The following is a 25,070-nucleotide window of genomic DNA, read 5'->3' as shown; positions in this document are numbered from 1 at the left end:
CATCCCTTGAACACAGGATAGATATTCTTTCTTGACTGTGATTTTGTACACAGTATGACTTATGTTTAAGTGCCTTTCCTTTCTGTAACTGACACAACTTGGCAAGATTCAGCTAACAATACACTTCTTCTGTGGCTCACCATTGTCATCATCCCCGTCTCTGCATCTCTTTCAACACTTCGTGTACTTTGTAGTATATCATGAGAGATTATAAGGATAATTCCGTGATTTCCTAAGTTTGAACCTTTCATGAGCCTTCCTTAGAAGAAATTTTTTAAGGACACGAGCCGCTTTTGTGGTTCTAAGTGTTTGGTTCAATAATTTTAAGAATAGATGTATGTGTGTGCATGTGTATAAATTACCATACATTTCTTAAACCACGTTCTAGGAACAGTGTTGAGGATTTAAACATGGGTATAATTATTTTTTAAAAAATTTTTATTTATTTACAGTAGTCACACAGAGAGAGAGGCAGAGACACAGGCAGAGGGAGAAGCAGGCTCCATGCCCGACATGGGATTCAATCCCGGGTCTCCAGGATCGTGACGTGCCCTGGGCCAAAGGCAGGCGCTAAACCGCTGTGCCACCCAGAGATCCCTAAACTTGGGTATAATTATTATGCAATAATGCTTTCTATACATTGACTCAAGGGAAAGGTGTTGGTAGGTGAGCCTGATTGCATTAAGTTCCTGCTGGGCGCTAGATGCCTCTAAGGGCACAAAATTTCCAACTTTGAAGGAAAAATTGACAGAAGTGAGAAATCTTTCCTCTCTTCCATCTTCCTTAAACTAAAGAGAGCCCCAAGGTGGGAAGATACCTTGAGGGTAGGAACAGCAGGAGTTCTCATGGGAATAGAGCTGGTCAATCAGGACAGTGAACATCTCCGGTCACACCTACAAGGACCATGAATTCAGTCATCAGACAGAATGTTCTATAACAATTTATTTCCTAAGCCTGATATTTTAAACATCTGTAAGCTCTCCTCAGGCACTTTAAAGGACTGTAATTTGGCAAGCCCAATGCCTCCCTTCTCAGTCCCTCAGCCTCATCCTTCCTGGCCATTCAGAGGCACAGTGGTGGGCCTCAGATGATGGCTTAGATTGGAGGAGATGCAGGCCCAAGGGCTTTGGTCTTGTGCATCCTTGAAAAGATTGGTAGGGTCTCTCAGCATTTCCTAGACCAAAGATCTTACCAAAGACAAGCTGATTTCCCACATTGCGTCAATACAATTTAGGTAACTTACCCCCGCTCCCTCATCCAGATGATAATTCAGAGCCCCAGCCTCTTGTGAGTCAGGAAGACAGAACCGTAAAGATGATGGATTATATATTCAAAGTTACTTGAGAAATCTGAAGTAGAATTGTGTTTCTAAATCTTCCATAGAAAGAGGGAAAGGTAATACCAAGACTCCAGGAAAACTTCTAAGGAGTCAGGGGTTCTCTTCATTAGTACAACCCTACCCTAACATTCTCTTAGACACCCCAGGACCCTCCTCATTTTAAGGCCCTTGCAAGCACTAGAGAACCACTTTCTGGAGAGACAGGTAAATCTGTGGAGGAGCATGGGACCAGGAGAATTGATGATCCCATTTTACCATCAGTAAGTCTGTCTTCTTCTTTTTTTTTTTTTTTTTTTTTAGATTTTATTTATTTATTCATGAGACACACACACACACACACACACAGAGAGAGAGAGAGAGAGAGAGAGAGGCTGAGACACAGGCAGAGGGAGGAGTGGGCTCCCTGTAGGGAGCCCGATGTGGCAGTCGATCCTGGGTCTCCAGGATCATGCCCTGGGCTGAAGGCGGCGCTAACCTGCTGAGCCACCGGGCTGCCCAGGAGTCTCCTATGATCCTCCAAGTCCAGCCCTAAGATATGGAAGAGAATGCTAACCATGGTGATAATTAGAAAGTGATTGTGAAAGGGCACCTGGGTGGCTCAGTCAGTTGGGTGTCTGACTCGTGATTTCGGCTCAGGTCAAGGATCATGAGAAGGGGGGGGATCAAACCCCACATTGGGCTCCAAGCTCAGTGAGAAGTCGGCTTGGCATTCTCTGCCTCTTCCTCTACCCCTCCCCCAGCTCTCAAATAAATAAATAAAAATAAAATCCTTTAAAAAAACCTGATAATTAAGCCCAACTAAATATACCATACTTCAAAATTAAATTGTCACAACATTTTTCCAAAATGTTTTATTTCTTAAGAGAAGTTTGCATGGAGGATCATGTGATTCTTTGAAGGAGTTGAGAGATGTTCATTGGGCAAATGAGGTCCTTCACTCATTCTAATCTTAAAAGAGCTGGCCTTCCTCTGTCTAGATACCCTAGATGTCTCAGTACCAGGATGCTCTTCAGAGATTGATACGACTCTTGATGAAATGTATTCATAATTTCCTTGGTTCCCCAGGAAAGTGAAGCAGCAATTTCCTCACCTCATCCCTCAGCTTCTGACTCAGATGGGAAATCCAATAGGAGAAAAAGCCATTGGTATGACTGAAGAGACAAATCTTCTTTTCTCTCTCCATAGGCTGGGTCCGTTCTGGGATGATGCCAGGGTTTCATTCTTAAGTATCTTGTAAACATTCCTTGATTCTCTCTCTCTCTCTCTCTCTCATTCTCTCTCTCTCTTTTTATTAGAGTTGGGGAGGGGCAGAAGGAGAGGAAGAGAGAAAATCTCAAGCAGAAATTCTCAGCGTGGAGCCTGTCACGGGGCTCGATCTCAAGACCCTGAGATCACCCTGAGATCATGACCTAAGCCAAAATCAAGAGTCAGACACTTAACCAAATGAGCCACCCTGGGGCCCCTCTGATGTTCTTAAGTATCAAAGGAGGCTGGAAGGAAACAGAAGCTAGTGAGTTTAGGGTCCTGTTTTTCCCAGGAATTATACATAATCCTGCTGTGTCTCTGGATTTCTGGAATGAAGCCAGTGCTCTAGGCCACAACTGAACCATCTCCTGCATGAGTGGAGATGAGATAATAAAGTAGTTGGGAGAAGAGTGACACCTCTGACTGACCACCCACTACATGCCAAGTTCTGTGCCCAGTGCTTCTTGTATTTTCCTGTATTCTTCACCTCCACGTACGATTGTTTTCTACTTGCCTATGGGACAAAATGGAAGCCCAAGAAGGTAAAGTCTTAGGAAAAATCACAGAACTCTTAAATGTTAATAACATATTTCCAACCAAATTCACGTCTCTCTCCACCAAACATGCCCTTTCCTCAACACTGGTACAATGGTTAAGAGTGAAGGCTCTGGAACCTGGCCTGGTATTGACTCTGCTAAACGTCCGTTTCCTTACCTGGAGAATTAGGGCGAGTCGTAGAATCTACCACAGAGGATCATATGAGGAATACTGTGTGATGATGCTTGGCATGTGACAGGATTAAAAAAAAAAAAAAAAGCCCCCAGTGAATGTTCATTTGTATTATCGTCAAACTGCATCATGAAGTATCATGGCTCAGAAGCAGCACTAGACCAAAGGGCCAGTATATCTAGTGTATTAATTAGGATGTGGGCTGGATTACTGGGGTGGTTTTGAAAACATGTCTACAAATTGATACTCCTCTCCTGAAGAGGTGGAGCCTGGTTCCTATTCCCTGGAGATTGCACTGGGCTTGTGGACCTTCTAACAAGTAGAATGAAACAGAGGTGATAACTCTTGACCTTGGACACTGGGTCATAAAAATGCACAGCAGTTTCCTTCAGAGGCACACACCTACGGAAAAGCCATGTGGTGAGGAAGGTCTCTGTTAACAGGGAGGTCTCTGGAGGTCTCTGTTAACAGCCATGTGAATGAGCTGGAAGGAGATACTTTTGCTTTGGTCAAACCTCGGATGACTGCAGCGCCTGCCAACACCCTGGCTGCAACCACACGAGAAACCCTGAGACAAAAAACCACACAGTTAATTCACATCGAATTCCTGACCCACAGAAACTATGAGACAATAAATTTTTGTTGTTTTAAGCTACTGAGTTTTGGGGTAATGTGCTGTTTAGCAATAGTTAAATAATACAGCTATTGTACCAAAGAGACATAAAAATGCAGAGGCTCAAAAAAAAAATCTAGTTTATTTCTGTCTTGTAAATATTCCAAGAAAAGGAGGTGGAAGGCATGGAGGAAGCACTGCTTCCCAAAGTCATCTGGAGACCCGGGTTCTTCTCTCTTGCTACTTGGCCTCATCCTGAGATGTGTTCCTTTTCATCCATCAGAAGCTGGCTTTCTAGTTACATATCTTATGTTTCAACCCCAAGGGAGCGTATGAAAGAGTTGAGGGTGGGGGGGACAGTATCTTCTGTGTAAAAAATAGAACATTACTCTTGTTCCATTGGTGAGAACTTAGTCTCATGGTTCTACCTACCTGCAAAGGAGGCTGGGAAATGGAGTCTCCAGGTGGATGGTCATGAGTCCTGTTGAAGCTCAGGGTGGTTCTATTAGGAACAGGAAGAAGTGTAGAATGGAATGGAATCTAGTGGATGATGAGTGTTTTCCCCCCCGAGTCCTGGTGTTGGTGCCTTCCCTGAAACTTCCAGTTAGTTTCCTCTCCTCATTTAAGAGGCGAAGAATCAGACAAGATTGGTAGATTCCAAACCTTTTTTTTTTGAGCAGAATCTTTTTATTTTATTATGCTTACAGATTTTATTTATTTATTGGAGAGGGAGGGAGCACAAGCAGGGGAGAGGGAGAAGCAGACTCCCCACCAAGCAGGGAGCCTGAGCACGTGAGGCTCCATCCCAAGACCCTTGGATAGTTATTTGAGCCAAAGGTCAGGCTCAGGTCACACCTAACAGACTGAGCCACCCAGGTGCCCCGAGCAGAATCTTTCTATGAAACAATATTTTAAAACAAAAGCTGCATCCATAAAAGAAATAAAAACAGATCCACTCTGTTTGAATCACCAAGGGGTGTCTCTCCCTGTACTTGCTCCACATGGGTGGCCCCGTGAAAAGCTATTTGAAATCCGAGGACTGTGTGAGGCACAGTCAGAAAATCACCGAGTGAGAAGTGCTCCTGGATTCCTTCCAGTTCTGGTATTTTTGAGGTTGTGATCATTCACCTGTGTGTCCTGAGCTGGGCTGGATCACAGCCTTGTCTTGCTTGGCAGCTGGGAGTTTGCTGTACCTGCATTGGTTGGCAGAGGACACTAAAAGAGCCTTTGCTCTGGGCATCTGGCCTCTCCTCACTTCTTTGACTCCTTTCCTGACTTTATGACATCTCTCTCCTTTCTCCTAATGCAAACGAGGGTCCTCCCATCCCAGGGCCAGGGGCCAACGTGCCTCAGAGCTAGGAAGGAGCATTCTAAGTTGCCAGGACAACGTAGCCTTGTGTTTGGTCCCACAGGTGGGGATGTGGAGATTGTTGAAGCGGACTCTGTCTTCCTCCCGGGTTAATATTTCTACTACCCCTCTGGCCTTGTCCTCTTCTGGGCTGCCATGGCCTCGACTGGGAGCCCAGGTTCTGTCAAGGTTATAAGTGGTGGGTGTGGACTTGCCCAGCCCTGATCCAGTTCCCGAGACCAGCAGGGAGAGCCCTCTCCCCTCTGATTGGACCCTCCCCAAATTAATCTCACCATTCTCCAAAATACCAACTGCCTCAGGGAAAGCCACCTAGGGGGAAGGAAGAGAGTTCCTTTCTTTCAGTCTGCAGACTTTCAGAACATGGCTGGCTGAAAAACATTCCTCTCCCTGCTTGCTGAGGTCACTCTCCACTTGTTTCCACGGGCTTCCAAAATTCCTTCCAGAGAGACTGGCTGTGCTCGCCACCTCCTCTTGATGCTAAACAAGAATCGGGCAGAGGGGCTTAAGCATCCGCCAAATCAAGGGAACAATCGCAGGCCATGTCGAAGGCTAGTGACCACTGCCCACAAACAGAACATTCCAAGAACGGCTGGGGTTGAGGTGGGGGTTGGGGAAAAAATGAGGCATGTGGACCCCTCTGGGCTTCTTAGGATAAGGAACAGCTTATATTTCTGGGTGAGATGTTAGGCCACCGTGGGGTTGGTCTTACCACAGGGGCTGTTGGCAGATGATCTTACGGAGTGAAGCAGGCCCAGTGTAAGAACCTACACGGTGATGGGTAATAATGGGCTGGACAGCAGGCGGTAGCTCATCTCCACTGTCGTGTGGAGACGTAGGCTCACTGGCCCTTTCAACTTTGTAAGAGAAACTAGAAATTAAAATTTTGTGGAACATTTCCCAGGCATTGACACGCTGCGTACAACACGGAACACCCTCTGCTGGTAGATTCACCCTCGGGCTGCCGCTTTGCTGGCCCTCGACGACAGCCCTTCCCGAGTGAGTCTTTCTCCCTCTGCAGCGTGTCACCAGCTCCCAGTGAAAAACAAAAAACAAACAAAAACAAAACACAAAAAACAAAAACAACCCTGCTGGAGATTAGTCTCCGCATTCTAAGCCAGTGGCTAGATGTACACAGGGAAAGGTCTTTACGGAGTAAAGTAAAAAAAAAAGTAAAAAAAAAAAAAAGTAAAGTAAAAAAGTCCAGGGGCTTGTACTCGTTTCCCATTGCAGTTGTAACAAATCAACACAGACCGAATGGCTTAAACACTGAATTTATTTATCTTACAGTTTTGTAGATCAGAAGTCGGACACGGGTCTCACGGGGCCAAAATCAAGCCCTGTCAGCAGGGCTGGAGGAAGAGGGGATAATTCATTTTCTTGCTTCTTCCCTGCTTCTAGAAGCCACCGGCATTGCTTTCCTCATTCATGGCCCCCTTCCCTGTCTTCTAAGCCAACCATGGGGCTCAGCCCTCACATCAAATCTCTCATCATAGTGGGAAAAGTTTCTCTGCTTTTCAGGGTTCATGTAATTGGGCCCACCAGAGAATCCAGTGTTATTTCCCCATGCAAGTACAAACTTTAAAACGGGTTTTTTTTTTTTTTTTTAAATATATCTAAGCAATGCCTCCACCCGACGTGGGGCTCAAACTCTTAAGCCCAAGATCAAGAGTTGCATGCTCCGCCAATAGAGCCAGCCAGGCACCCTACAAAGTTGTAGTTTCATCACCTCTGCAAAATCCCTTTTGCTACATGACATAACATTTTCCCAGGCTCCAGGGATTAGGGTATGAACAGGACTCTTCCCTAAACTTTTGGATCTTTGGCTCCTTCTTCAAAAAAAAAGCTCAGGGAAAAGAAACCTAGGATAAACAGGAACTTTCTTTTCTCTTTCTTGTTTTCTTTATTATTATTTTTTAAATGTCAATTCCACATACAGAGTTATATTAGTTGCAGGTGTACAATAGAGTGATCCAACAATTCTATACATCAGGACAAGTGCATTCTTAGTCTCCTTCACCTATTTCACTCATCCCGCCACCTCCCTCCCCTCTGGTAACTAGGAGTTTGGGATAATCTTTTCTTTTCTTTTCTTTTTTCTTTTCTTTTCTTTTCTTTTCTTTTCTTTTCTTTTCTTCTTTTCTTTTCTTTTTCTTTTTCTTCTTTCTTTCTAAGATTTTATTTATTTATTCATGAGAGACACACAGAGAGACACAGGCAGAGGGAGAAGCAGGCTCCATGCATGGAGCCCGATGTGGGACTCGATCCCAGGACCCCAAGATCACACCTTGAGCCAAAGGGGGATGCTCAACCATGGAGCCACCCAGGTACCCCTATCTTTCTTTATAACCAGTCTCACTCTCCCCGTAAGCTGTCCTCTCTGCAAGCCATTATTCCAGCAGGGCCGTTCTGTGCAGCCAGGCCTGGCCCTCTCCAGCCAATGTTAATGCCCAGCTGCCTCTCTGGTTCCTTCCATCTGCTGCCTCATGGCTCAGAAGCAGCCGCTCTCCCTTAGCGCCTCTCCCCGTGGAGCTTCTCAGCTGGGATTAGTTCCAGGGTGAGGGACCGGACAAACATTCCTCCCTCTCCCCAGAGGCAGCAAAAGCTCCCCGTCTTGCCACAAAGGTTTGAGTCAACATCACCCAGGCCAGGGCTGGAGGCGGCAGGGGCAGGAGCAGGACAGAATGACAAGACTGACGCGGGCCACAGCCCCTGAGGGGCCGGGCCCAGCCGGCTGAAAGCACAGGCTGCATCTGACAAGAGCTTATTTATTCCTGTCCTTTGCTTAGGTTCAAGCGGTCAACTGCCCCCAAGAAGAGGAAGAGAGAGACTGGACTTTGAACATTGGTTTTGGCAGGTGGGAGGAAGACCAGCCTGTGACAGCTGTCACCCCCAGCCCCTTGGGAGGACAGCATTGATTCTATCTGTGTAATGACCAGGCTGTGAGGCACGCCCTCATCTCTCCCTGGAACACACACACAAACACACACACACACACACACACACACACACACACACACACACAGAGGCACACTTATAATGTGAAATGGTGGAGTTAGGGACGAAAGGCATAGCCGCAGGGTAATTCTACTCGGGCTCTGAAGCCAGAGCACCGGGTCTGAATCCTTCCACTGGCCACCTCTGTGTCCTGGGGAAAGTTCTTTCGCCTCAGCTTCCCTGTCAAGAGATGCCAATGACATCTTTCACAGGGTTTTCATGAGGATTAAATGGGTTGATATCTTAATATCTATAGAGGCAAAAGACTGCCTCAGCACAGCCATCACATGGCTTTGTTAAATAATACAAATATGTAACCTGCTCCGAGAGGATAATCTTTGGCCAAATATACTTTAGTCGCTATACTTCCTGACTAGAAGTTAGAAATAAATTCTCAAGTGACTCAGCTTGAAACAGTTCTAGGGGATTTACTTGAGGCACATTCAGCCTGCATTCATACAGCTGTATTTTAATTTATTTAAGCAATATCTCCACCCAACATGGGGCTCACACTCACCTGCTCTGTGAAGATAATCTTTGGCCAAATATTCTTTAGTTGCTATACTTCTCGACTAGAAGTTAGAAGATGCTTCAGGTTACATCAATAGTGACAGATATATGTACTGGACTGGAACAAAGGTGGTGCCAGGTCCACGGGGTACTCTGTACTGGTCAGGTCATGCTTAGGGTCTGTCTGTCTGTCTGTCTAAAGCCTGAGTTACTTCTGGGTTATTTGATCTTATTCTTAAATCCTCCTGCCCATGGTTCTGATAGGGAATCGATGCATTTTAATTAGAATCCACATTTCTAATGACGGCCTCATTCTACCCCTTAGATAAATTTGACCCTCAACAGTAATAGAAATTTAAGGTCCTGGCTACTAGATTTTGCCGGTCTAGCTTGAAGCACCGAGACCAGTGCTGGTTGCCACAAACAGAAAGAGACGCCTCTATTGGCAAGGCTGAGGGGGAAACTTGAAACATGACAAACTCAGACTCTTGGAGACAATCAGAGCTGCTAGGCAGAAAGTAAGAGGACGCAGAAGAGCCAGGAGAAGCTGGCTTCAAACCAGGGGAGGCATGGAGCAAGAGAAAGAACACTTACTAAATACTGCCTGTGCTCTGAGCCTCATACTTGCATATCTGATTAAATGCCCAATGCAACACTGGGGAAGCAGACAGGACTATCGCACCTGACAGGTGGAGAAGGGTTTGCCAAGTGACTTACCTGAAGGCCCTAATAGCCAGGGAGCCCAGGCTGGCGCATCTTTTGGCCTCATGTCGCTACTACTGTAACCAGACTGCATGATGCATGCGTGGTATTAGAGCTTTCTCATATTCAGAGCTGGTAAAATAGTATGGACGTTATGTACTGGTTCCTTACCATCAACAGTGTCCAAGGAGGTGCTTGATGAACAGCATCAAAGGTATTAAAAAAAACTGATTTATTTATGCCTTGTTGGAGGGTGGAAATGGATCATCTACGAAGGCACCTTCCAGCTTTGAGATTCTGAGTTTCTATACTTTGGGGTAAGATACACTCTTTAGGTATATTAAGTGACTTCTTTTCCCTGTAGTTTCCACATTCTCTTCTGTCCCCTACTCCTAGTCATGCAGATTTTCCATTCTAGGAACATGTCTTTTTCTTTTTCTTTTTTAAAAAGGAGGGATGTGGTGGCTGGCACTTCCCAGCTGGGATAACAGAAAAACCAAGATGGTTCTCTCTGGTTAGTGAGTCTAAATTTTCACTAAGTTGACTAAGGAGACTGCATTACATTCTAATGAGGCAAACCTGGAAAGATTACAAGAGGAAGCAATTACATCACCTCTCTTTCTTTTTCCTCCAACTTCTGGGTACCAGGCAAAGTCCAGACCCCTGAATATAGGATTTAGGGCTGGGGTTGATTTAAGATTAATATTCGGCTAGCCCATCACGATGGGGACTTGACATAGAAGTTGGCAAATTTCTTGAAAATAAAGCTGTCTTTCTTCCACACCTGAGCTTGGGAACAGAGATCTATTTTAAGCTTGGCAGATGGAGGCTGTGCCTTCCCAGCAGCTCCACGAAGCGGCTGCATGCCTGGTGTTTCTGGTCCTCTGCTGTCCCCGCGTGGACACAGCGGGAAATAACACACCAAGACTGCGCTGGTGGCCAGGAGTCAAAGTGAACTTGAGAGAAAGAAGCGCCAGCCCCCTGACAACTAGGGAGGTTTAAGACCACTAGGAGGGAGTCAGGAACTGTTGCTGAAAAGCCCCCAGAAAGCCGGGGGTTTCCAGGAGGCAGGTGGGGAAGGCCCTACAAGCTGTCAACGACTTCACCAGGATCTTGTCTTGTCCAGCATCTTTATTTCCCCCCAAGACACCTGCAGCCAGGAAGCTAGCAAGCATCTAGACTCCCAGGCCTGCACCTCTGCAGCTTCTGGCCACGACCAGCGCCCGCGGGCACAGCGCCAATCCTCCCACACCTCCTCTTCCCGCGCTTGGAGTAACAAGTCTGTGTGAGTGTCTCCTCTGGTTTCACAGCTTTTCACACTCTCTCTTTACCGTCTGTCTCTCCACCACCATCGACACACATATCTCCACCATCACGTTCGTGCTTGCAGCATCCCTGACTCCCCGCACAGGCACAGGACAGAGATGGCGTTTTTGTTTTGATAAGTAAGCGAGGGGAACACTTGGGCACAATGGGCGGGGGAGGGGGTTCAGGGTCACGGGGGCAGCCTGGCTGGAACCCAGGGTGTCTGAATCTACCTACAGCTTGGCAGCTTCCTTTCCTGGTCAGCTCCTCCCTGGGTGCCCAGCACACCGCCCAACCTCACTCCCCATCCCCTCCCGACCAACAGCAACAGCGGTGGGAGCTGCAGCCCTCTTGCTCCCCTGCCCACAGGAGAGGATGGGACCTCTGGGCCTCCTCTCTGCAGCCGGGAGCCAGGGACAGGTGCACCTGGCCTGTGCGCCTTCCTCCGCCCTCAGGCCTCCAGACCCTGCCGCAGCCTGCGGTCCAGGGCCAGGAGCTGCCTCAGGAAGCCCCGGTTGGGGATGATGCCTCGGTGGTCCTTGACTTTCTTGATGGCCTCCACGAGGGTGAGGTGGTGGTAGAGCATGAGGTAGGCCAGGACCAGTGTGGCGGATCGGCTCACTCCTACGGCGCAGTGCACCAGGATCTTCCCTGGGGGGACAGACACGCGAGGCAGCGGTGGGACGCTTTGTGGGTTGGAGGCAGCTAGGGAGAGGGCTATGGGGCCATGTGAGGAGGAAGACAGGTGAGCAGGTGTGCCCGGAGACAGGCTGGGGTGCCCCTAGGGGTGGGCAGTATGCGGATCCCTGGGAGGCCTAGACAGGAGAGGATGGACAACATGCAGCGGCTCAGCGTCTGGAAGCCTGCAAAGGGTCGACACTGTCCAGGTCGACACTTGTCACTCAGGTAAAACTGAGTCTAGCACAGAGAGGGGGTCCGATGACAGTTCCCAGGTGCCTTAGCATTGCCATTCTGTTAACACTTTGGATTACTTCCTTTCCTTCTCATGCACTGCCTTTTACAAATAGTTGCGGGTATATTTCTTTCCTTACTCTCATATCCTGAGCATCCTGTCATGTGTCATGTCATTCAAATCTCTCTATACTTGAACACCCGGGTTTTTCCCTAACCCGATGTCCATCATCCCTGTCCCCCCCGCCTTTCTTCCCCTAGCTGTCCCCTCCTACCTCCTGGCTGGCTCAGCGCCCGGTGGATGAAATCGGCAGCCGTCTGGAAGTGGATGCTCATGTCAAAGGCTGGCGAGTCGTGGGCCTCGACCCCCAGGTAGCGGATGCCCAGCCCCTGGTAGACCTCGGGCGTGCCCCGCCACCTGCTGTGTGAGGCATTGAGGACGTGGGTGATGCCCAGGCGGCGGAGCTCACGGCGGTTGTTGGCTATGTCCCTGCATCGAGGAGAGGTCAGAGGGAGGGTGGGGGATCTAGGCTCCGGGGCCAGAGGCCCAGGTCTCCACCCTGTCTGCCACCTAGCTAGTGTCATTGGCTTCATGCCTCCACTTTACTTACTGATGACCCAGAGGGGAAACCAAGGTGGGCAACGACCTGGAGTCTCATCCGTGAGCAAGGGTGGAGGGTGCTGGGGACGTTCTGGTTGAGGAAGAGAAGACTAATAGGGTGGGTGGACGACAGCCATAATAAACTACTGAGAGTCCTCCCAGGCAGCGGGATTTTACTGGGTCTGTGGGAAGGACTGACCGGACCTGTGCTTTGCAGAAGGAGGCAATTCTCCCGGTTTATCCCATGCTCACACTGACCCTGTTTCATGATGTCACCTTCAGGTGTTCCTCTGGCCCATGCTCGTCAGCCTAGGCGCGGACGCCTCTCAGGCAGCCTGGCCTTGCCTTGGAGCCAACGCCCCATCCAGTGCAAGCTCCTCAAGTACGAGGAGCCCTGAGCTTCAACCTCCAAGTCCTGGCCCTGCTACTTATGACCTGTGTGACCTTGGGCCAGTCACAACTTCTCCACGCTTCAGTTTTGCCATCTGTAACCTGGGGGTAGTGGGGCCTACCTCACAAGGCTGTTGTGAAGATTAAGAGCTAAAATGCACGTGAAAAACTCCTTGTAGACTGTAAAGCCCTTGAGAGAGAGAGAGGTGAGAGAACTCCTCTCTGGATGCTCTTCTCTCCATGGCCCCCATCCTGCAGAACCTCTGCATGCACTGTGGCTTTGCCTGGTCAACCCTTCGGCTTACTACCCACTTCCTGGCTCCCAGTGGCTGCCTTTTTTCAGCATCACAGCACAAGAGATGGAAGGTCAGAGACATCATCTATTATGTCCGCCACATGGCACTGGCACTCGGTAATTAATTTTGCTAAGTGAGTGACATTTTTACCTGAACAGAGACTTCCTGTCCAGAGTTGGGTATATTGATAATCTTGCCCAAACTCACCCGAACTCCCTCAAACTCTGCAGCCTCCACTCGCTGCCCAAGCACCCCTGCCCCTCCATCCTCAACCTGGATTCAACAACACGACTCAGTGCCTGCCTGCCACCCTTCTCCTTTTATCTTGCATGTACACACACACACACACACACGCAGCCATGACCCAGGGCTGCCAGGTACATACTGGTCTCCGAGGTAGAGGCCTGGCCAGACCTCATCGGCATGGTTACAGGCTGTCTTGCCTGTGTAGAGGAGCCTCTCCAACTCAAAGACATTGAGGAAGGGATGTTGAACAGCTGGCATCTCTTCCAGGGCCCCTCTAGTGCGAACAGGAGACCTTGAACTGCTCCGGGAGAAGCGGGCCATAAAAGTCATGGAGGCCCAGAGCCAGTTACCAGGGCACATCGTAGAGGTGCTGGAAACCGTGCCAGCTGCAGGGGTGGCTGCGCTGATGATGGCTTAGTCTCCAGGTAGCTGTTGCTGGAGGAGGAATGGAAGGGAGACACACCTGAGTGGGTCCAGAGCAGCTGCTTCCCTTCTTGCCAACTGGGCTGGGCCCTGGGGAGAAGCTTCTCAAGGGAGGGAAGGTTAAGTCTGGCCCTAGCAGGGGGCGACTCCACAATTACTCTTACCTTCAAGCTGCAGCAGCTCCTCTCTGCTCTTTGGCTCAGCCAGGCAAGGAGGTGGGAGTCACATGTCCTTGTTTACGGGAGAAGGAGCTGCCCAGCTGCTGGCTTTCTGCTCCACCACTCCACCCCCACTCCCAACACACATACATAAACACACACACACACACACACACACACACACACACACACACACTTGATATTTGGGTGGCAGTGCCCATTGCGGGAACTCTTGCCAGCCTGAATCTGGGTCTCATCTGTCTGGGGCTACAGGCAGAGAGCCCAGGGAGCTGGGATGGGAATGGGGGGTGGCTCTGGATCCACCCAGGGAGAATTAGCAAGAAGACAGCAGCTGGGGCCATGACATATGCCAAGCCTGTCTCCTCAGCGACAGAGACATGGGCTGCTTTAACCCATTCCTGCCCCACCACTGCCTTAGAGTTGAGCCCACTATGGGAAGTGCATGTTGTGGCCTGAGGTGAGTGGGGAATAGCAATAAAGATGAAGCGTAAGTTTTTGAAAAATACTTGCCGAATGCACACACTAGTGGAAGAAGGTACCAATCTATATGCACAACAGCCAAACCACTCTCCTTTCATCAGCACACAGAAATTATTGATCAAACCTCATCTCCAATGTGAGGATTTCTGAGTCAAGCAGGGCTGGACTAATGTGTCTGGGTGTGTGCGGGAGAGGCAGAGGCTGGGGTCCAAGGAAAGGAAAGGATGAGGGGTCCTGCCAGGCCCAGGGGCTCAGAGGCTGAAATTGCCATCTGTCTTACCGTTGGAGTCCAGTGAGCCTATGCAGGGCATGGGGTTAGCAGTGAGGGTAGCGGGTGTGCGTGCCTCCGACTGTCTGGGGACAGCTGGCCCTTCTGATAGTGGGAGCCTGGGCAGAGCTGCACAGCTGGGAGGTGCCAGCCTGTGAGACGTGTCCTGGGTCCTTCAGGCAGAGAGCCCACTATGGCAAGAGTCCCTCTCTCCTTCTTCTCTCCCCCTCCCAGGACCAGGATGGGCTGGTCCCAAGGATTCCCCTTCCACTCCCTTCCTGGTCTTCTGCCCCAGGCACCTCAACCAAAAGTCTAGTAGCCAGAGGCCATCTTTGACCTGCACACACTCTGCCACCCACCCCTCGCTGTGAGCCAGGGTCCGGGCTCTCCTTTCCCCCAGACCAGGGGAGACCATGCTTGTACCGGTCTCAGGGAGCAGGGGCATTAGGATCAGGCCTGCTAAGGGGAGCCTGGATCGTAGGGTGTTCAGGGAGATGTTTGCAAAGGCTGGGGCAGAAGGAGCACAGACACACAGCACTACAGCCTCCGTGGCCACCATCGCTGCCTCCACCAGCATCATCATCATCTGCCTTGTTTTCCTCGGGGCCTAAAGACACCATCGTCACTTTATTCCCAAACAGCGGTTTCTCGAAATAGGTTCTGCTGCCCGTGAGATGGGAGCGGTAGAAAGGGAGCGGGAAGGGACCCAGGTGTGGGGAGGAGCTCGGCGAGGCTCTGTCCCCCCGGGGCTGGAGGAGCCTGCCCCACTCCGCCCCGGGCACCCCCCTGCAGTCCCACCCGCCGCGACCAGGCTCCCAACACCGCCCCCCCCCGCCCCCCCCGCCGCCCTCCCCTCCCCCTCCCCCTCCCCGCCCGGCCCGCCCGGTCCGCCCGGGGCGGCTGTAACAGGTTCATGGCTGTCGCCGCGGCCGGCGCTGAGGGTGCGGGGGGTGCTGGGGTGCGGGGGTGCGGGGGGTCCCGGGGGCTCAGCTCGCTCCGCGCCCCGCCCGGCGCCTCCCCTCTCCCCGGGGACCCCCCCCGCGGGCCCCCTCCCCCTCCCCCTCCCCCTCCCCCCCGGGGGCGGCGCCCCGCGGCCCCAGCGCCCGCGCTCCCCGAGCCCCGTACCTCGGTGCGGGCGCGGCCGGGGTCTCAGTCCCGGAGGCCGATCGCAGGCGCCGCGGGCCCCGCGGCCATGACTCTCCTCCCGCCGCCGCCGCGCCGCCGCCGCCCCCGCCCGCCGCCGCCGCGACACCGGCTGACGGATCAGCCGCTATTTTTAAGCCATGACACGCACGTCGAAGCAGGGTCCGCACCCGAGCGCGCGTGTGCGCGTGTCGGGCAGCCGGGGCGCGGCGGCCGGGGCGTGGGCGGCCCGCGGGGGTTCGCGGCCCCGCCCCGCGTGCACGCCCGGCGGACGGCTGGGCCCGAGCCGCGCCAATTACGAGGCATGTTGCTTGGGGAGGACGTCACGCAGGTGGGCCCAGAGGTGCTGCAGCGCCCCGCCCCGCCCCGCCCGGGGCCCCGCGCAGACCCCGCGCAGACCCCGCGTAGACGCGTGTAGACGCCGTAGAGCCGGGCGCGCCTCGCCTGCCCCTGCCTATTCTCAGGAGCTCCGCGTCGCAGGTGCCCGCGGTCCGTACCCGGATGAGTGTTTGCGAAGCACCACGTGTTTCACTTCGCTTAACTCGGTTTATTGTCACCACAGGTCTGCGACACAGGTAGCATGAGCGCTGTCCCCATTGCAGAGAGGAGGAGACCGAGGCACAGGGAGGAGGGAGAAGTCATTTGCCCAGGCCGCTCGCTAGTTAAGGGCGGAGCGGAGTTCCAGGCCCTGGCAGCGTGACTCCAAGTTCATGTCCTTAAGTGCTACAAACCAGTGACCCGGGCAGCCCGGGTGGCCCAGCGGTTTAGCGCTGCCTTCGGCCCGGGGCCTGACCCTGGAGACCCGGGATCGAGTCCCATGTCGAGCTCCCTGCATGGAGCCTGCTTCTCCCTCCTCCTGTGTCTCTGCCTCTCTCTCTCTCTCTCTCTCTCTCTCTCTCTCTCTCTCTCTCTCTCTCTGTGTGTGTGTGTCTCATGAATGAGTAAATAAAATCCTAAAAAAAAAAAAAAACAACAAAAAAACAAACCAGTGACCCCACACCACAGAGAAGCCAGTTGCACCAGCTTGGCTCCTAGCGAGCACCTTTCCCCCTGACTCTGGAAGGAATGCGTGTCCCTACCTCTTCACTTGTGTTGCCTTCTAGTGATGTTCAGGTTTACCTGCTTTTCCACGCCTTGTCAGTTCCGGGATGGTCAACACTCCCAAGGCAAGGGTGGCGCTACTGTCCCCAGTCTCTAGTCCATCCTGTGATGGGGAACGTGGCCTGGGGAATGAACCTCATCAGATGATGCTGTTGAAAACCAGGCAGATGTGGACTCTAGGAGAGTTGTCTGTCGCAGGGAGGCAGGAAGTTGATAAGGTCACGCTGGATCTGGTTTCAGATGAGAAGACCTTAGCAACTGTAGCTGAAATCAGGATTGACTACGGTCCCAGCAGGGGCAGTAGGTGAGGCTTTGATCTCTGGTTAAAGAAAGTACTAGTACTGGCCAAAGTGACTGTAATCTTCAGGTCAGTTCTGTGCTAAAGAGGAGTTTCCATCACAGGCTACCGGCAAGGGGTAATTTCCCTCCTAGCCTTTTCCTCTCCAGAGAAGCAAACTCAATTCCTTTCCATGCCTTCTTGGCATGGCGGTTTACTTGAAGAAATGAAATCCTCATCACTGAAAACAAAGGATTGGCTGGGGAAATTTGAAATTTGAAATTTGTCATTCCAAGAAAAGTCAGTAAAAAATGGCCACAAATCAAATCGTGAAAGAGCACGTGTTATTAGACTAACCTCATTTTAAGTAATAGGATCCTTAGGGTTGGTAGGGTGAGAAGAAGATGTTGCAGGTGAGCTTGATCTTAATCTTTGGGAAGACTTCCGTTTCAACCCTGCATTTCACTTTTCTCAAAAACCTGGAAAAATATGCTTTAAAGCGTGCTATAGGGATCCCTGGGTGGCGCAGCGGTTTGGCGCCTGCCTTTGACCCAGGGCGCGATCCTGGAGACCCCGGATCGAATCCCACGTCAGGCTCCCGGTGCATGGAGCCTGTTTCTCCCTCTGCCTGTGTCTCTGCCTCTCTCTCTCTCTCTCTCTCTCTGTGACTATCATAAATAAATAAAAATTTAAAAAAGGGATCCCTGGGTGGCGCAGTGGTTTGGCGCCTGCCTTTGGCCCAGGGCGTGATCCTGGAGACCCGGGATCGAATCCCACGTCGGGCTCCCGGTGCATGGAGCCTGCTTTTCCCTCTGCCTGTGTCTCTGCGCCTCTCTCTCTCTGTGTGACTATCACAAATAATAAATAAAAATTAAAAAAAAATTAAAAAAAAATAAAGCGTGCTATGGGTGACACAGGCAGATGTTTATGTAATCACAGAAGTTTATGTTTATGTTTATGTAATCACAGAAGTTGTCCATTGATCACTGTCTTTACGAGGACCATTATTACCAGGAACAAACCACAACTCAGGTGGCTTTATATTTTTCTTTGTGGCTAAGAGGTTTATTATGTTTCCAGGTGACACCAAACTAAACTAAGGATGAGAGGTGGAGGGAGGATAGAGGAAATGGTTCATAGAGAGAAGGAAATGCAGAAGGTAGGACAGGAGAGGGTTGGAAGCTAGTAGAAGCAGCATGTATTAATAATTTATTAACTGTCAATTCCTTGGGCTTTCACATTTATCAACCCATTTAATCCCACGCAACTTTTGGGTGGGTGTTATTATCCTCACTGAGTCCATGAGGAGACTGACGCTTGGCCAGATAAGTTAATTTATCCACAGCTAGTCAATGGCAGAGCACAGGTCCAAACCCAGGGCTCTCTGATTCCAGATGTTTGTATTGCAAGATGAAGCTGAAGAGTCACTTCCTTTATAAAACCTTTCTCGATCTACTGTCTATTGTCTCTTCCTCATTTGTGTTGATACAGATATCTATCAAAGGAACCATGAGCTATATTTAATTTCACTTCTTTCTTTTTTTTAAGATTTATTTATTTATTTATTTATTTATTCATGAGAGATACAGAGAGAGAAAGAGAGAGGCAGGGATACAGGTAGAGGGAGAAGCAGGCTTCCCGTGGGGTGCCCGATGTGGGACTCAATCTCAGGACCCTGGGATCATGCCCTGAGCCGAAGGCAGATGCTCAACAGCTGGCCACCCAGACATCCCTAACTTCACTTCTTTCTGTACTTCTTTACATCTCTGCTCTCCATACTAGAAGGCATGAATGGATACACTCACTATAATGGGATGAACTAAGACTTGAAAAAATGAGGTTACTAAAAAATAGGAATAGATTTCCAGGTGGTATCAAAAGAAATGCCTCTCTCCCCACAAAATATTTAAATAAGAGAGAGAGGGAGAAGAAATAGAATGGGGAGAAAAACCCCAAGAAACACCAACAACCATGTATGTGTTAAATGGTAAGCCTAACCCCTACCATTAACCACAGGCTGGGCACTATGCTAAATGCTTTACATAGATTAGCTAATTTAATCCCATAAAGTAGGTATTAATTCCATCTTACAGTTGAGGGAACAGGTGTAGAGTGGTGGTAAATCCACTCTGCAGCAGCCAAGAGTAGCTAATAAGTGGGATTTGGGCATGGATTTAAACCAGGACTGTTTTAAACCAAAGCCTGTGCCAAGTAGGCATACCTGAAGATAAAGAACAGCAATAGTTAAAATGCACCAAGTCCTACTGTGTGGCGGGCTTTGGGCAGAAATTCCAGGACTGCAGGCATTCCCAGACCTTGGGTCCTTGTCCCCTGGGGGTGTGGCTCGCTGGTGGCAGGGTCCCCGGTGCGGGTGCGCGCAGGCGGCGGGAGGAGCTGGGCGGGAGGGGGGGGCCGCGGTGCCCGGCTCCCCCCGCAGACAGGCCTGAGCAGCAGCCCGGGGCTCGTCCTCCCCCACCTCTGCCGCGGGTTCAAACAGCATTTCCCCCTCAAGGGTCCAGGAGCAGAAGACAGACCGTGGAGACTATTTAGCGATGGGGCTGTGGTGAGGGGAGGCGGAGCGGAAGCCTCCCGGTCCTTCGGGATGCCCCGTGCTGATTGTGATTTATTCCTCCAAATCCACATCCCCCAGGGCCTGTCCCTGGGCTTCCTCCTCGGGCCCTCGGTAGCTCCTCCTCTCCCCCAGGTCGGCAGGTGGGACTGGTGGGCCCTTCCCTCCGCGGGCTCTTGCTAGTTGTGAATTGGGGGTGGAGGAGCCTCTGAATTGGTGGATCGAGGGACAATCCGGCTTTTGGTGAACTCTCATGCCTTGCTCTTCATCTCTCCTGCAATGCATTCTGTAGCCACTTTCCTTCTGGTTTACCTAAGGATGAACACTTTGTACCGCTCAGAATATTCACTTTCTTCTAAGAGCCACACATTATCGCAATGAGCCGATATTCCTTCCATTAGCCTGCCTTTGGAATGAAAATAAACTCTACAGAGGCTAGTGTCTTTATAGCAGAAATAAGCCAGGACGCTACGTGCAAATAAAACAGGATACAAAAGGAATATGCAGCAAATCCCTCTTTAAAAAAAAAGGAAACAAAAAGAAAAGTGGGTATAAATACACATTTTGAAAAAGACTGAAAGGGAACTATGCCGAATTTTTAAAGAGGGCAGCTCTAGCCAGAGTGGGATGACAGAAAATTTTTACCTTGTGCTTTATAATATCTACATTTCCCAATTTTTCTAGTGTATATGAATACATCTTATTTTTAAATTATTTTTTATTGGAGTTCAATTTGCCAACATATATATAGCATAACACCCAGTGCTCATCCCATCAAGTGCCCCCCTCAGTGCCTGTCACCCAGTCACCCCATCCCCCTGCCCACCTCCCTTTCCAACACCCCTTGTTTGTTTCTCAGAGTTAGGAGTCTCTCGTGTTCCATCACCTTCTCTGATATTTCCCACTCATTTTCTCTCCTTTCCCCTTGATTCCCTTTCACCATTTTTTATATTCCCCAAATGAATGAGACCATATGTTTGTCCTTCTATTGACTTACTTCACTAAGCATAATACCCTCCAGTTCCATCCACATCGAAGCAAATGGTGGGTATTTGTCATTTCTAATGGCTGAGGAATATTCCATTGTATACATAGACCACAGCTTCTTTATCCATTCATCTTTCGATGGACACCGAGCCTCCTTCTACAGTTTGGCTATTGTGGACTTTGCTGCTATAACCTTTGGGGTGCAGGTGTCCTGCCGTTTCACTGCATCTGCATCTTTGGGGTAAATCCCCAGCAGTGCAATTGCTGGATCATAGGGCAGGTCTATTTTTAACTCTTTGAGGAACCTCCACATAGTTTTCCAGAGTGGCTGTACCAGTTCACATTCCCACCAACAGTGCAAGAGGGTTCCCCTTTCTCCACATCCTCTCCAACATTTGTGGTTTCTTGTCTTGCTCATTTTCACCATTCTCACTGGTGTGAGGTGATATTTCATTGTGGTTTTGATTTGTATTTCCCGGATGGCCAGTGATGCGGAGCATTTCCTCATGTGCTTTTTGGCCATGTCTATGTCTTCTTTGGTGAAATTTCTGTTCATGTCTTTTGCCCATTTCATAATTGGATTGTTTGTTTCTTTGCTGTTGAGTTTAATAAGTACTTTATAGATCTTGGATACTAGCCCTTTAACTGATAGGTCATTTGCAAATATCTTCTCCCATTCTGTAGGGTGTCTTTTAGTTTTGTTGACTGTTTCTTTTGCTGTGCAGAAGCTTTTTATCCTGATGAATTCCCAATAGTTCATTTTTGCTTTTGTTTCCCTTGCCTTCATAGATGTATCTTGCAAGAAGTTGCTGTGGCCAAGTTCAAAAAGGGTGTTGCCCAAAAAGACATTAAAGGCATTCAAATTGGCAAAGAAGAAGTCAAACTCTCCCTCTTCGCCGATGACATGATACTCTACATAGAAAACCCAAAAGACTCCACCCCAAGATTACTAGAACTCACACAGCAATTTGGCAGTGTGGCAGGATACAAAAATCAATGCCCAGAAGTCGGTGGCATTTCTATACACTAACAATGAGACTGGAGAAAGAGAAATTAAGGAGTCAACCCATTTACAATTGCACCCAAAAGCATAAGATACCTAGGAATAAACCTAACCAAAGAGGTAAAGGAACTATACCCTAAAAACTATAGAACGCTTCTGAAAGAAATTGAGGAAGACACAAAGAGATGGAAAAATATTCCATGCTCATGGATTGGCAGAATTAACATTGTGAAAATGTCAGTGTTACCCAGGGCAATTTACACATTTAATGCAATCCCTATCAAAATACCATGGACTTTCTTCAGAGAGTTAGAACAAATTATTTTAAATTTTGTGTGGAATCAGAAAAGACCCCGAATAGCCAGGGGAATTTTATTTTTATTTTTATTTTTATTTTTAGCCAGGGGAATTTTAAAAAAGAAAGCCATAGCTGGGGGCATCACAATGCCAGATTTCAGGTTGTACTACAAAGCTGTGGTCATCAAGACAGTGTGGTACTGGCACAAAAACAGACACATAGATCAATGGAACAGAATAGAGAATCCAGAAGTGGACCCTCAACTTTATGGTCAACTAATATTCGATAAAGGAGGAAAGACTATCTACTGGAAGAAAGACAGTCTCTTCAATAAATGGTGCTGGGTAGGGATCCCTGGGTGGCACAGCAGTTTGGCGCCTGCCTTTGGCCCAGGGCGCGATCCTGGAGACCCGGGATCGAATCCCACGTTGGGCTCTCTGCATGGAGCCTGCTTCTCCTCTGCCTGTATCTCTGCCTCTCTGTCTCTCTCTGTGACTATCATGAATAAATAAATAAAATCTTAAAAAAATAAAATAAAATAAATGGTGCTGGGAAAATTGGACATCCACATGCAGAAGAATGAAGCTAGACCACTCTCTTTCACCATACACAAAGATAAACTCAAAATGTATGAAAGATCTAAATGTGAGACAAGATTCCATCAAAATCCTAGAGGAGAACACAGGCAACACCCTTTTTGAACTCGGCCACAGTAACTTCTTGCAAGATACATCCACGAAGGCAAAAGAAACAAAAGCAAAAATGAACTATTGGGACTTCATCAAGATAAGAAGCTTTTGCACAGCAAAGGATACAGTCAACAAAACTAAAAGACAACCTACAGAATGGAGAAGATATTTGCAAATGACGTATCAGATAAAGGGCTAGCTTCCAAGATCTATAAAGAACTTATTAAACTCAACACCAAAGAAACAAACAATCCAATCATGAAATGGGCAAAAGACATGAAGAGAAATCTCACAGAGGAAGACATAGACATGGCCAACATGCACATGAGAAAATGCTCCGCATCACTTGCCATCAGGGAAATACAAATCAAAACCACAATGAGATACCACCTCACACCAGTGAAAATGGGGAAAATTAATAAGGCAGGAAACAACAAATGTTGGAGAGGATGCGGAGAAAAGGGAACCCTCTTGCACTGTTGGTGGGAATGTGAACTGGTGCAGCCACTCTGGAAAACTGTGTGGAGGTTCCTCAAAGAGTTAAAAATAGACCTGCCCTACGACCCAGCAATTGCACTGTTGGGGATTTACCCCAAAGATTCAGGTGCAATGAAACGCCGGGACCCCTGCACCCCGATGTTTCTAGCAGCAATGTCCACAATAGCCAAACTGTGGAAGGAGCCTCGGTGTCCATCGAAAGATGAATGGATAAAGAAGATGTGGTTTATGTATACAATGGAATATTACTCAGCAATTAGAAACGACCAATACCCACCATTTGCTTTAATGTGGATGGAACTGGAGGGTGTTATGCTGAGTGAAGTAAGTCAGTTGGAGAAGGACAAACATTATATGGTCTCATTCATTTGGGGAATATAAATAATAGTGAAAGGGAATAGAAGGGAAGGGAGAAGAAACAGGTAGGAAATATCAGAAAGGGAGACAGAACATGAAGACTCCTAACTCTGGGAAACGAACTAGGGGGTGGTGGAAGGGGAGGAGGGCGGGGGGTAGGGGTGGATGGGTGACAGGCACTGAGGGGGGCACTTGACGGGATGAGCACTGGTGTTATTCTGTATGTTGGCAAATTGAACACCAATAAAAAATTTATTATTAAAAAAAAAGGGTGTTGCCTGTGTTCTCCTCTAGGATTTTGATGGATTCTTGTCTCACATTTAGATCTTTCATCCATTTTGAGTTTATCTCTGTGTCTGGTATAAGAGAATGGTCTAGTTCCATTCTTCTGTACATGGTTGTCCAATTTTCCCAGAACCATTGATTGAAGAGATTGTCCTTTTTTCCAGTGGATAGTCTTTCCTGCTTTGTCAACTATTAGTTGACCATAGAGTTGAGGGCCCATTTCTGGATTCTTATGAATTAATTTTAAATGTCAGTTCTATGAAATTGGTTGAGATTTCCTTAGTGGCTTTCTATGTGGCCAATTTTAGCAAATGTCCTGCACATGCTTGAACAGGATATTTAATCTCTATTTTGGAATGCAAGTTTCTATCTTTATTTTCCTCCTATATAAGGTTTTCTAAAGGATTTTCTAAGTCCTTATTTTTTTTATCTTGATTTACTAACTTTTGAGAGATGGATTAAAATCTCCCAGGTTTATGGGCATGTTAATTCCTTTGCCTAATTCTGTCCATTTTTGCTTGGGATAGTACCGAATTGTGTTATTAGATACATCAAATTCACAGCTTTAAAAAAAATCATTTATAACTTTTTTTTTTTTTTAGTTGATAGGTTGTCTGTCTAAGACTTTTTAAACACAATCTCTGTCTGGAATAATACATGTATATATATATTTTATTTTAAGTGTACCTCTTATAAACTGTTTATAACTAGGTTTAAAAAATCAATCTGTATTTTATTTTTTGTTTTTGTTTTTTAAATATTCTATTTATTTATTTATGAGAGACAGAGAGAGAGAGGCAGACACAGGCAGAGGGAGAAGCAGACTACATGCAGGGAGCCCGGTATGGGATTCGATCCCGGGACTCCAGGATCACGCCCTGGGCCAAAGGCAGGCACCAAACCACCAAGCTACCCAGGATCCCTTGGTTTATTTTTTTAAAAAAGATTTAGTTACTTATTTGAGAGAGAGAGAGAAAACTCAGGTAGGGGGAGGGGCAGAGGGAGAGGGTTAGAATCTCAAGTAGACTCCCCACTGAGCTCCAAGCCAAGGCAAGATCCATCTCACCAACCTAAGATCATGACCTGAGCTGAAATCAAGAGTTGGCCACTAAACTGACTGAGCCACGCTGGTGTTCCCCTAATCTGTATTTTAATAGTGATTATCTTTTTAAGTTTATTGTGATGACTGATCTATTTAAAGTAATTTCTGCCATCTAACTTTGTTTTTTTGTTTTTGTTTTTTAATTTATTGTGGCTTCTCT

General features: G+C 48.5%; 1 protein-coding gene across 2 annotated transcripts; it reads right to left on the bottom strand.

The window, feature by feature from the left end:
• Positions 1 to 7,171: 7,171 nt before the first annotated feature.
• On the bottom strand, positions 7,172 to 15,971 carry DUSP26 (dual specificity phosphatase 26). 2 transcript variants are annotated; one of them, XM_072763540.1, is made up of 5 exons: positions 15,727 to 15,837; positions 14,614 to 14,774; positions 13,391 to 13,686; positions 11,994 to 12,208; positions 7,172 to 11,457 (listed from the first exon to the last, which is right to left on the bottom strand). In XM_072763540.1, the coding sequence occupies exons 3-5, from the start codon at positions 13,609 to 13,611 to the stop codon at positions 11,258 to 11,260; spliced, it is 636 nt and encodes a 211-aa protein (XP_072619641.1). In that variant the 5' UTR covers positions 13,612 to 13,686; positions 14,614 to 14,774; positions 15,727 to 15,837; the 3' UTR covers positions 7,172 to 11,257. The 2 variants fall into 2 exon arrangements, with proteins under 2 accessions (XP_072619641.1, XP_072619640.1); XM_072763539.1 differs by lacking the exon at positions 14,614 to 14,774 and having other exon boundaries at positions 15,727 to 15,971.
• Between the last annotated feature and the right edge of the window lie 9,099 nt (positions 15,972 to 25,070).

Source organism: Vulpes vulpes, chromosome 7 (assembly GCF_048418805.1).
Source record: "Vulpes vulpes isolate BD-2025 chromosome 7, VulVul3, whole genome shotgun sequence".
NCBI lineage: Eukaryota > Metazoa > Chordata > Mammalia > Carnivora > Canidae > Vulpes > Vulpes vulpes.
This window is presented reverse-complemented; position numbering and strand designations above follow the sequence as displayed.

Bases quoted from the DNA above. Each gene is read 5' to 3' on its own strand.
- DUSP26 (XM_072763539.1), bottom strand. From the start codon at position 13,611: ATGTGCCCTGGTAACTGGCTCTGGGCCTCCATGACTTTTATGGCCCGC. The intron at 12,209-13,390 runs GTATGTACCTGG...TCCTCGATGCAG, and splicing joins GGCCTCTACCTCGGAGACCA to GGACATAGCCAACAACCGCC. The intron at 11,458-11,993 runs GTAGGAGGGGAC...CTGTCCCCCCAG, and splicing joins GGCGCTGAGCCAGCCAGGAG to GGAAGATCCTGGTGCACTGC.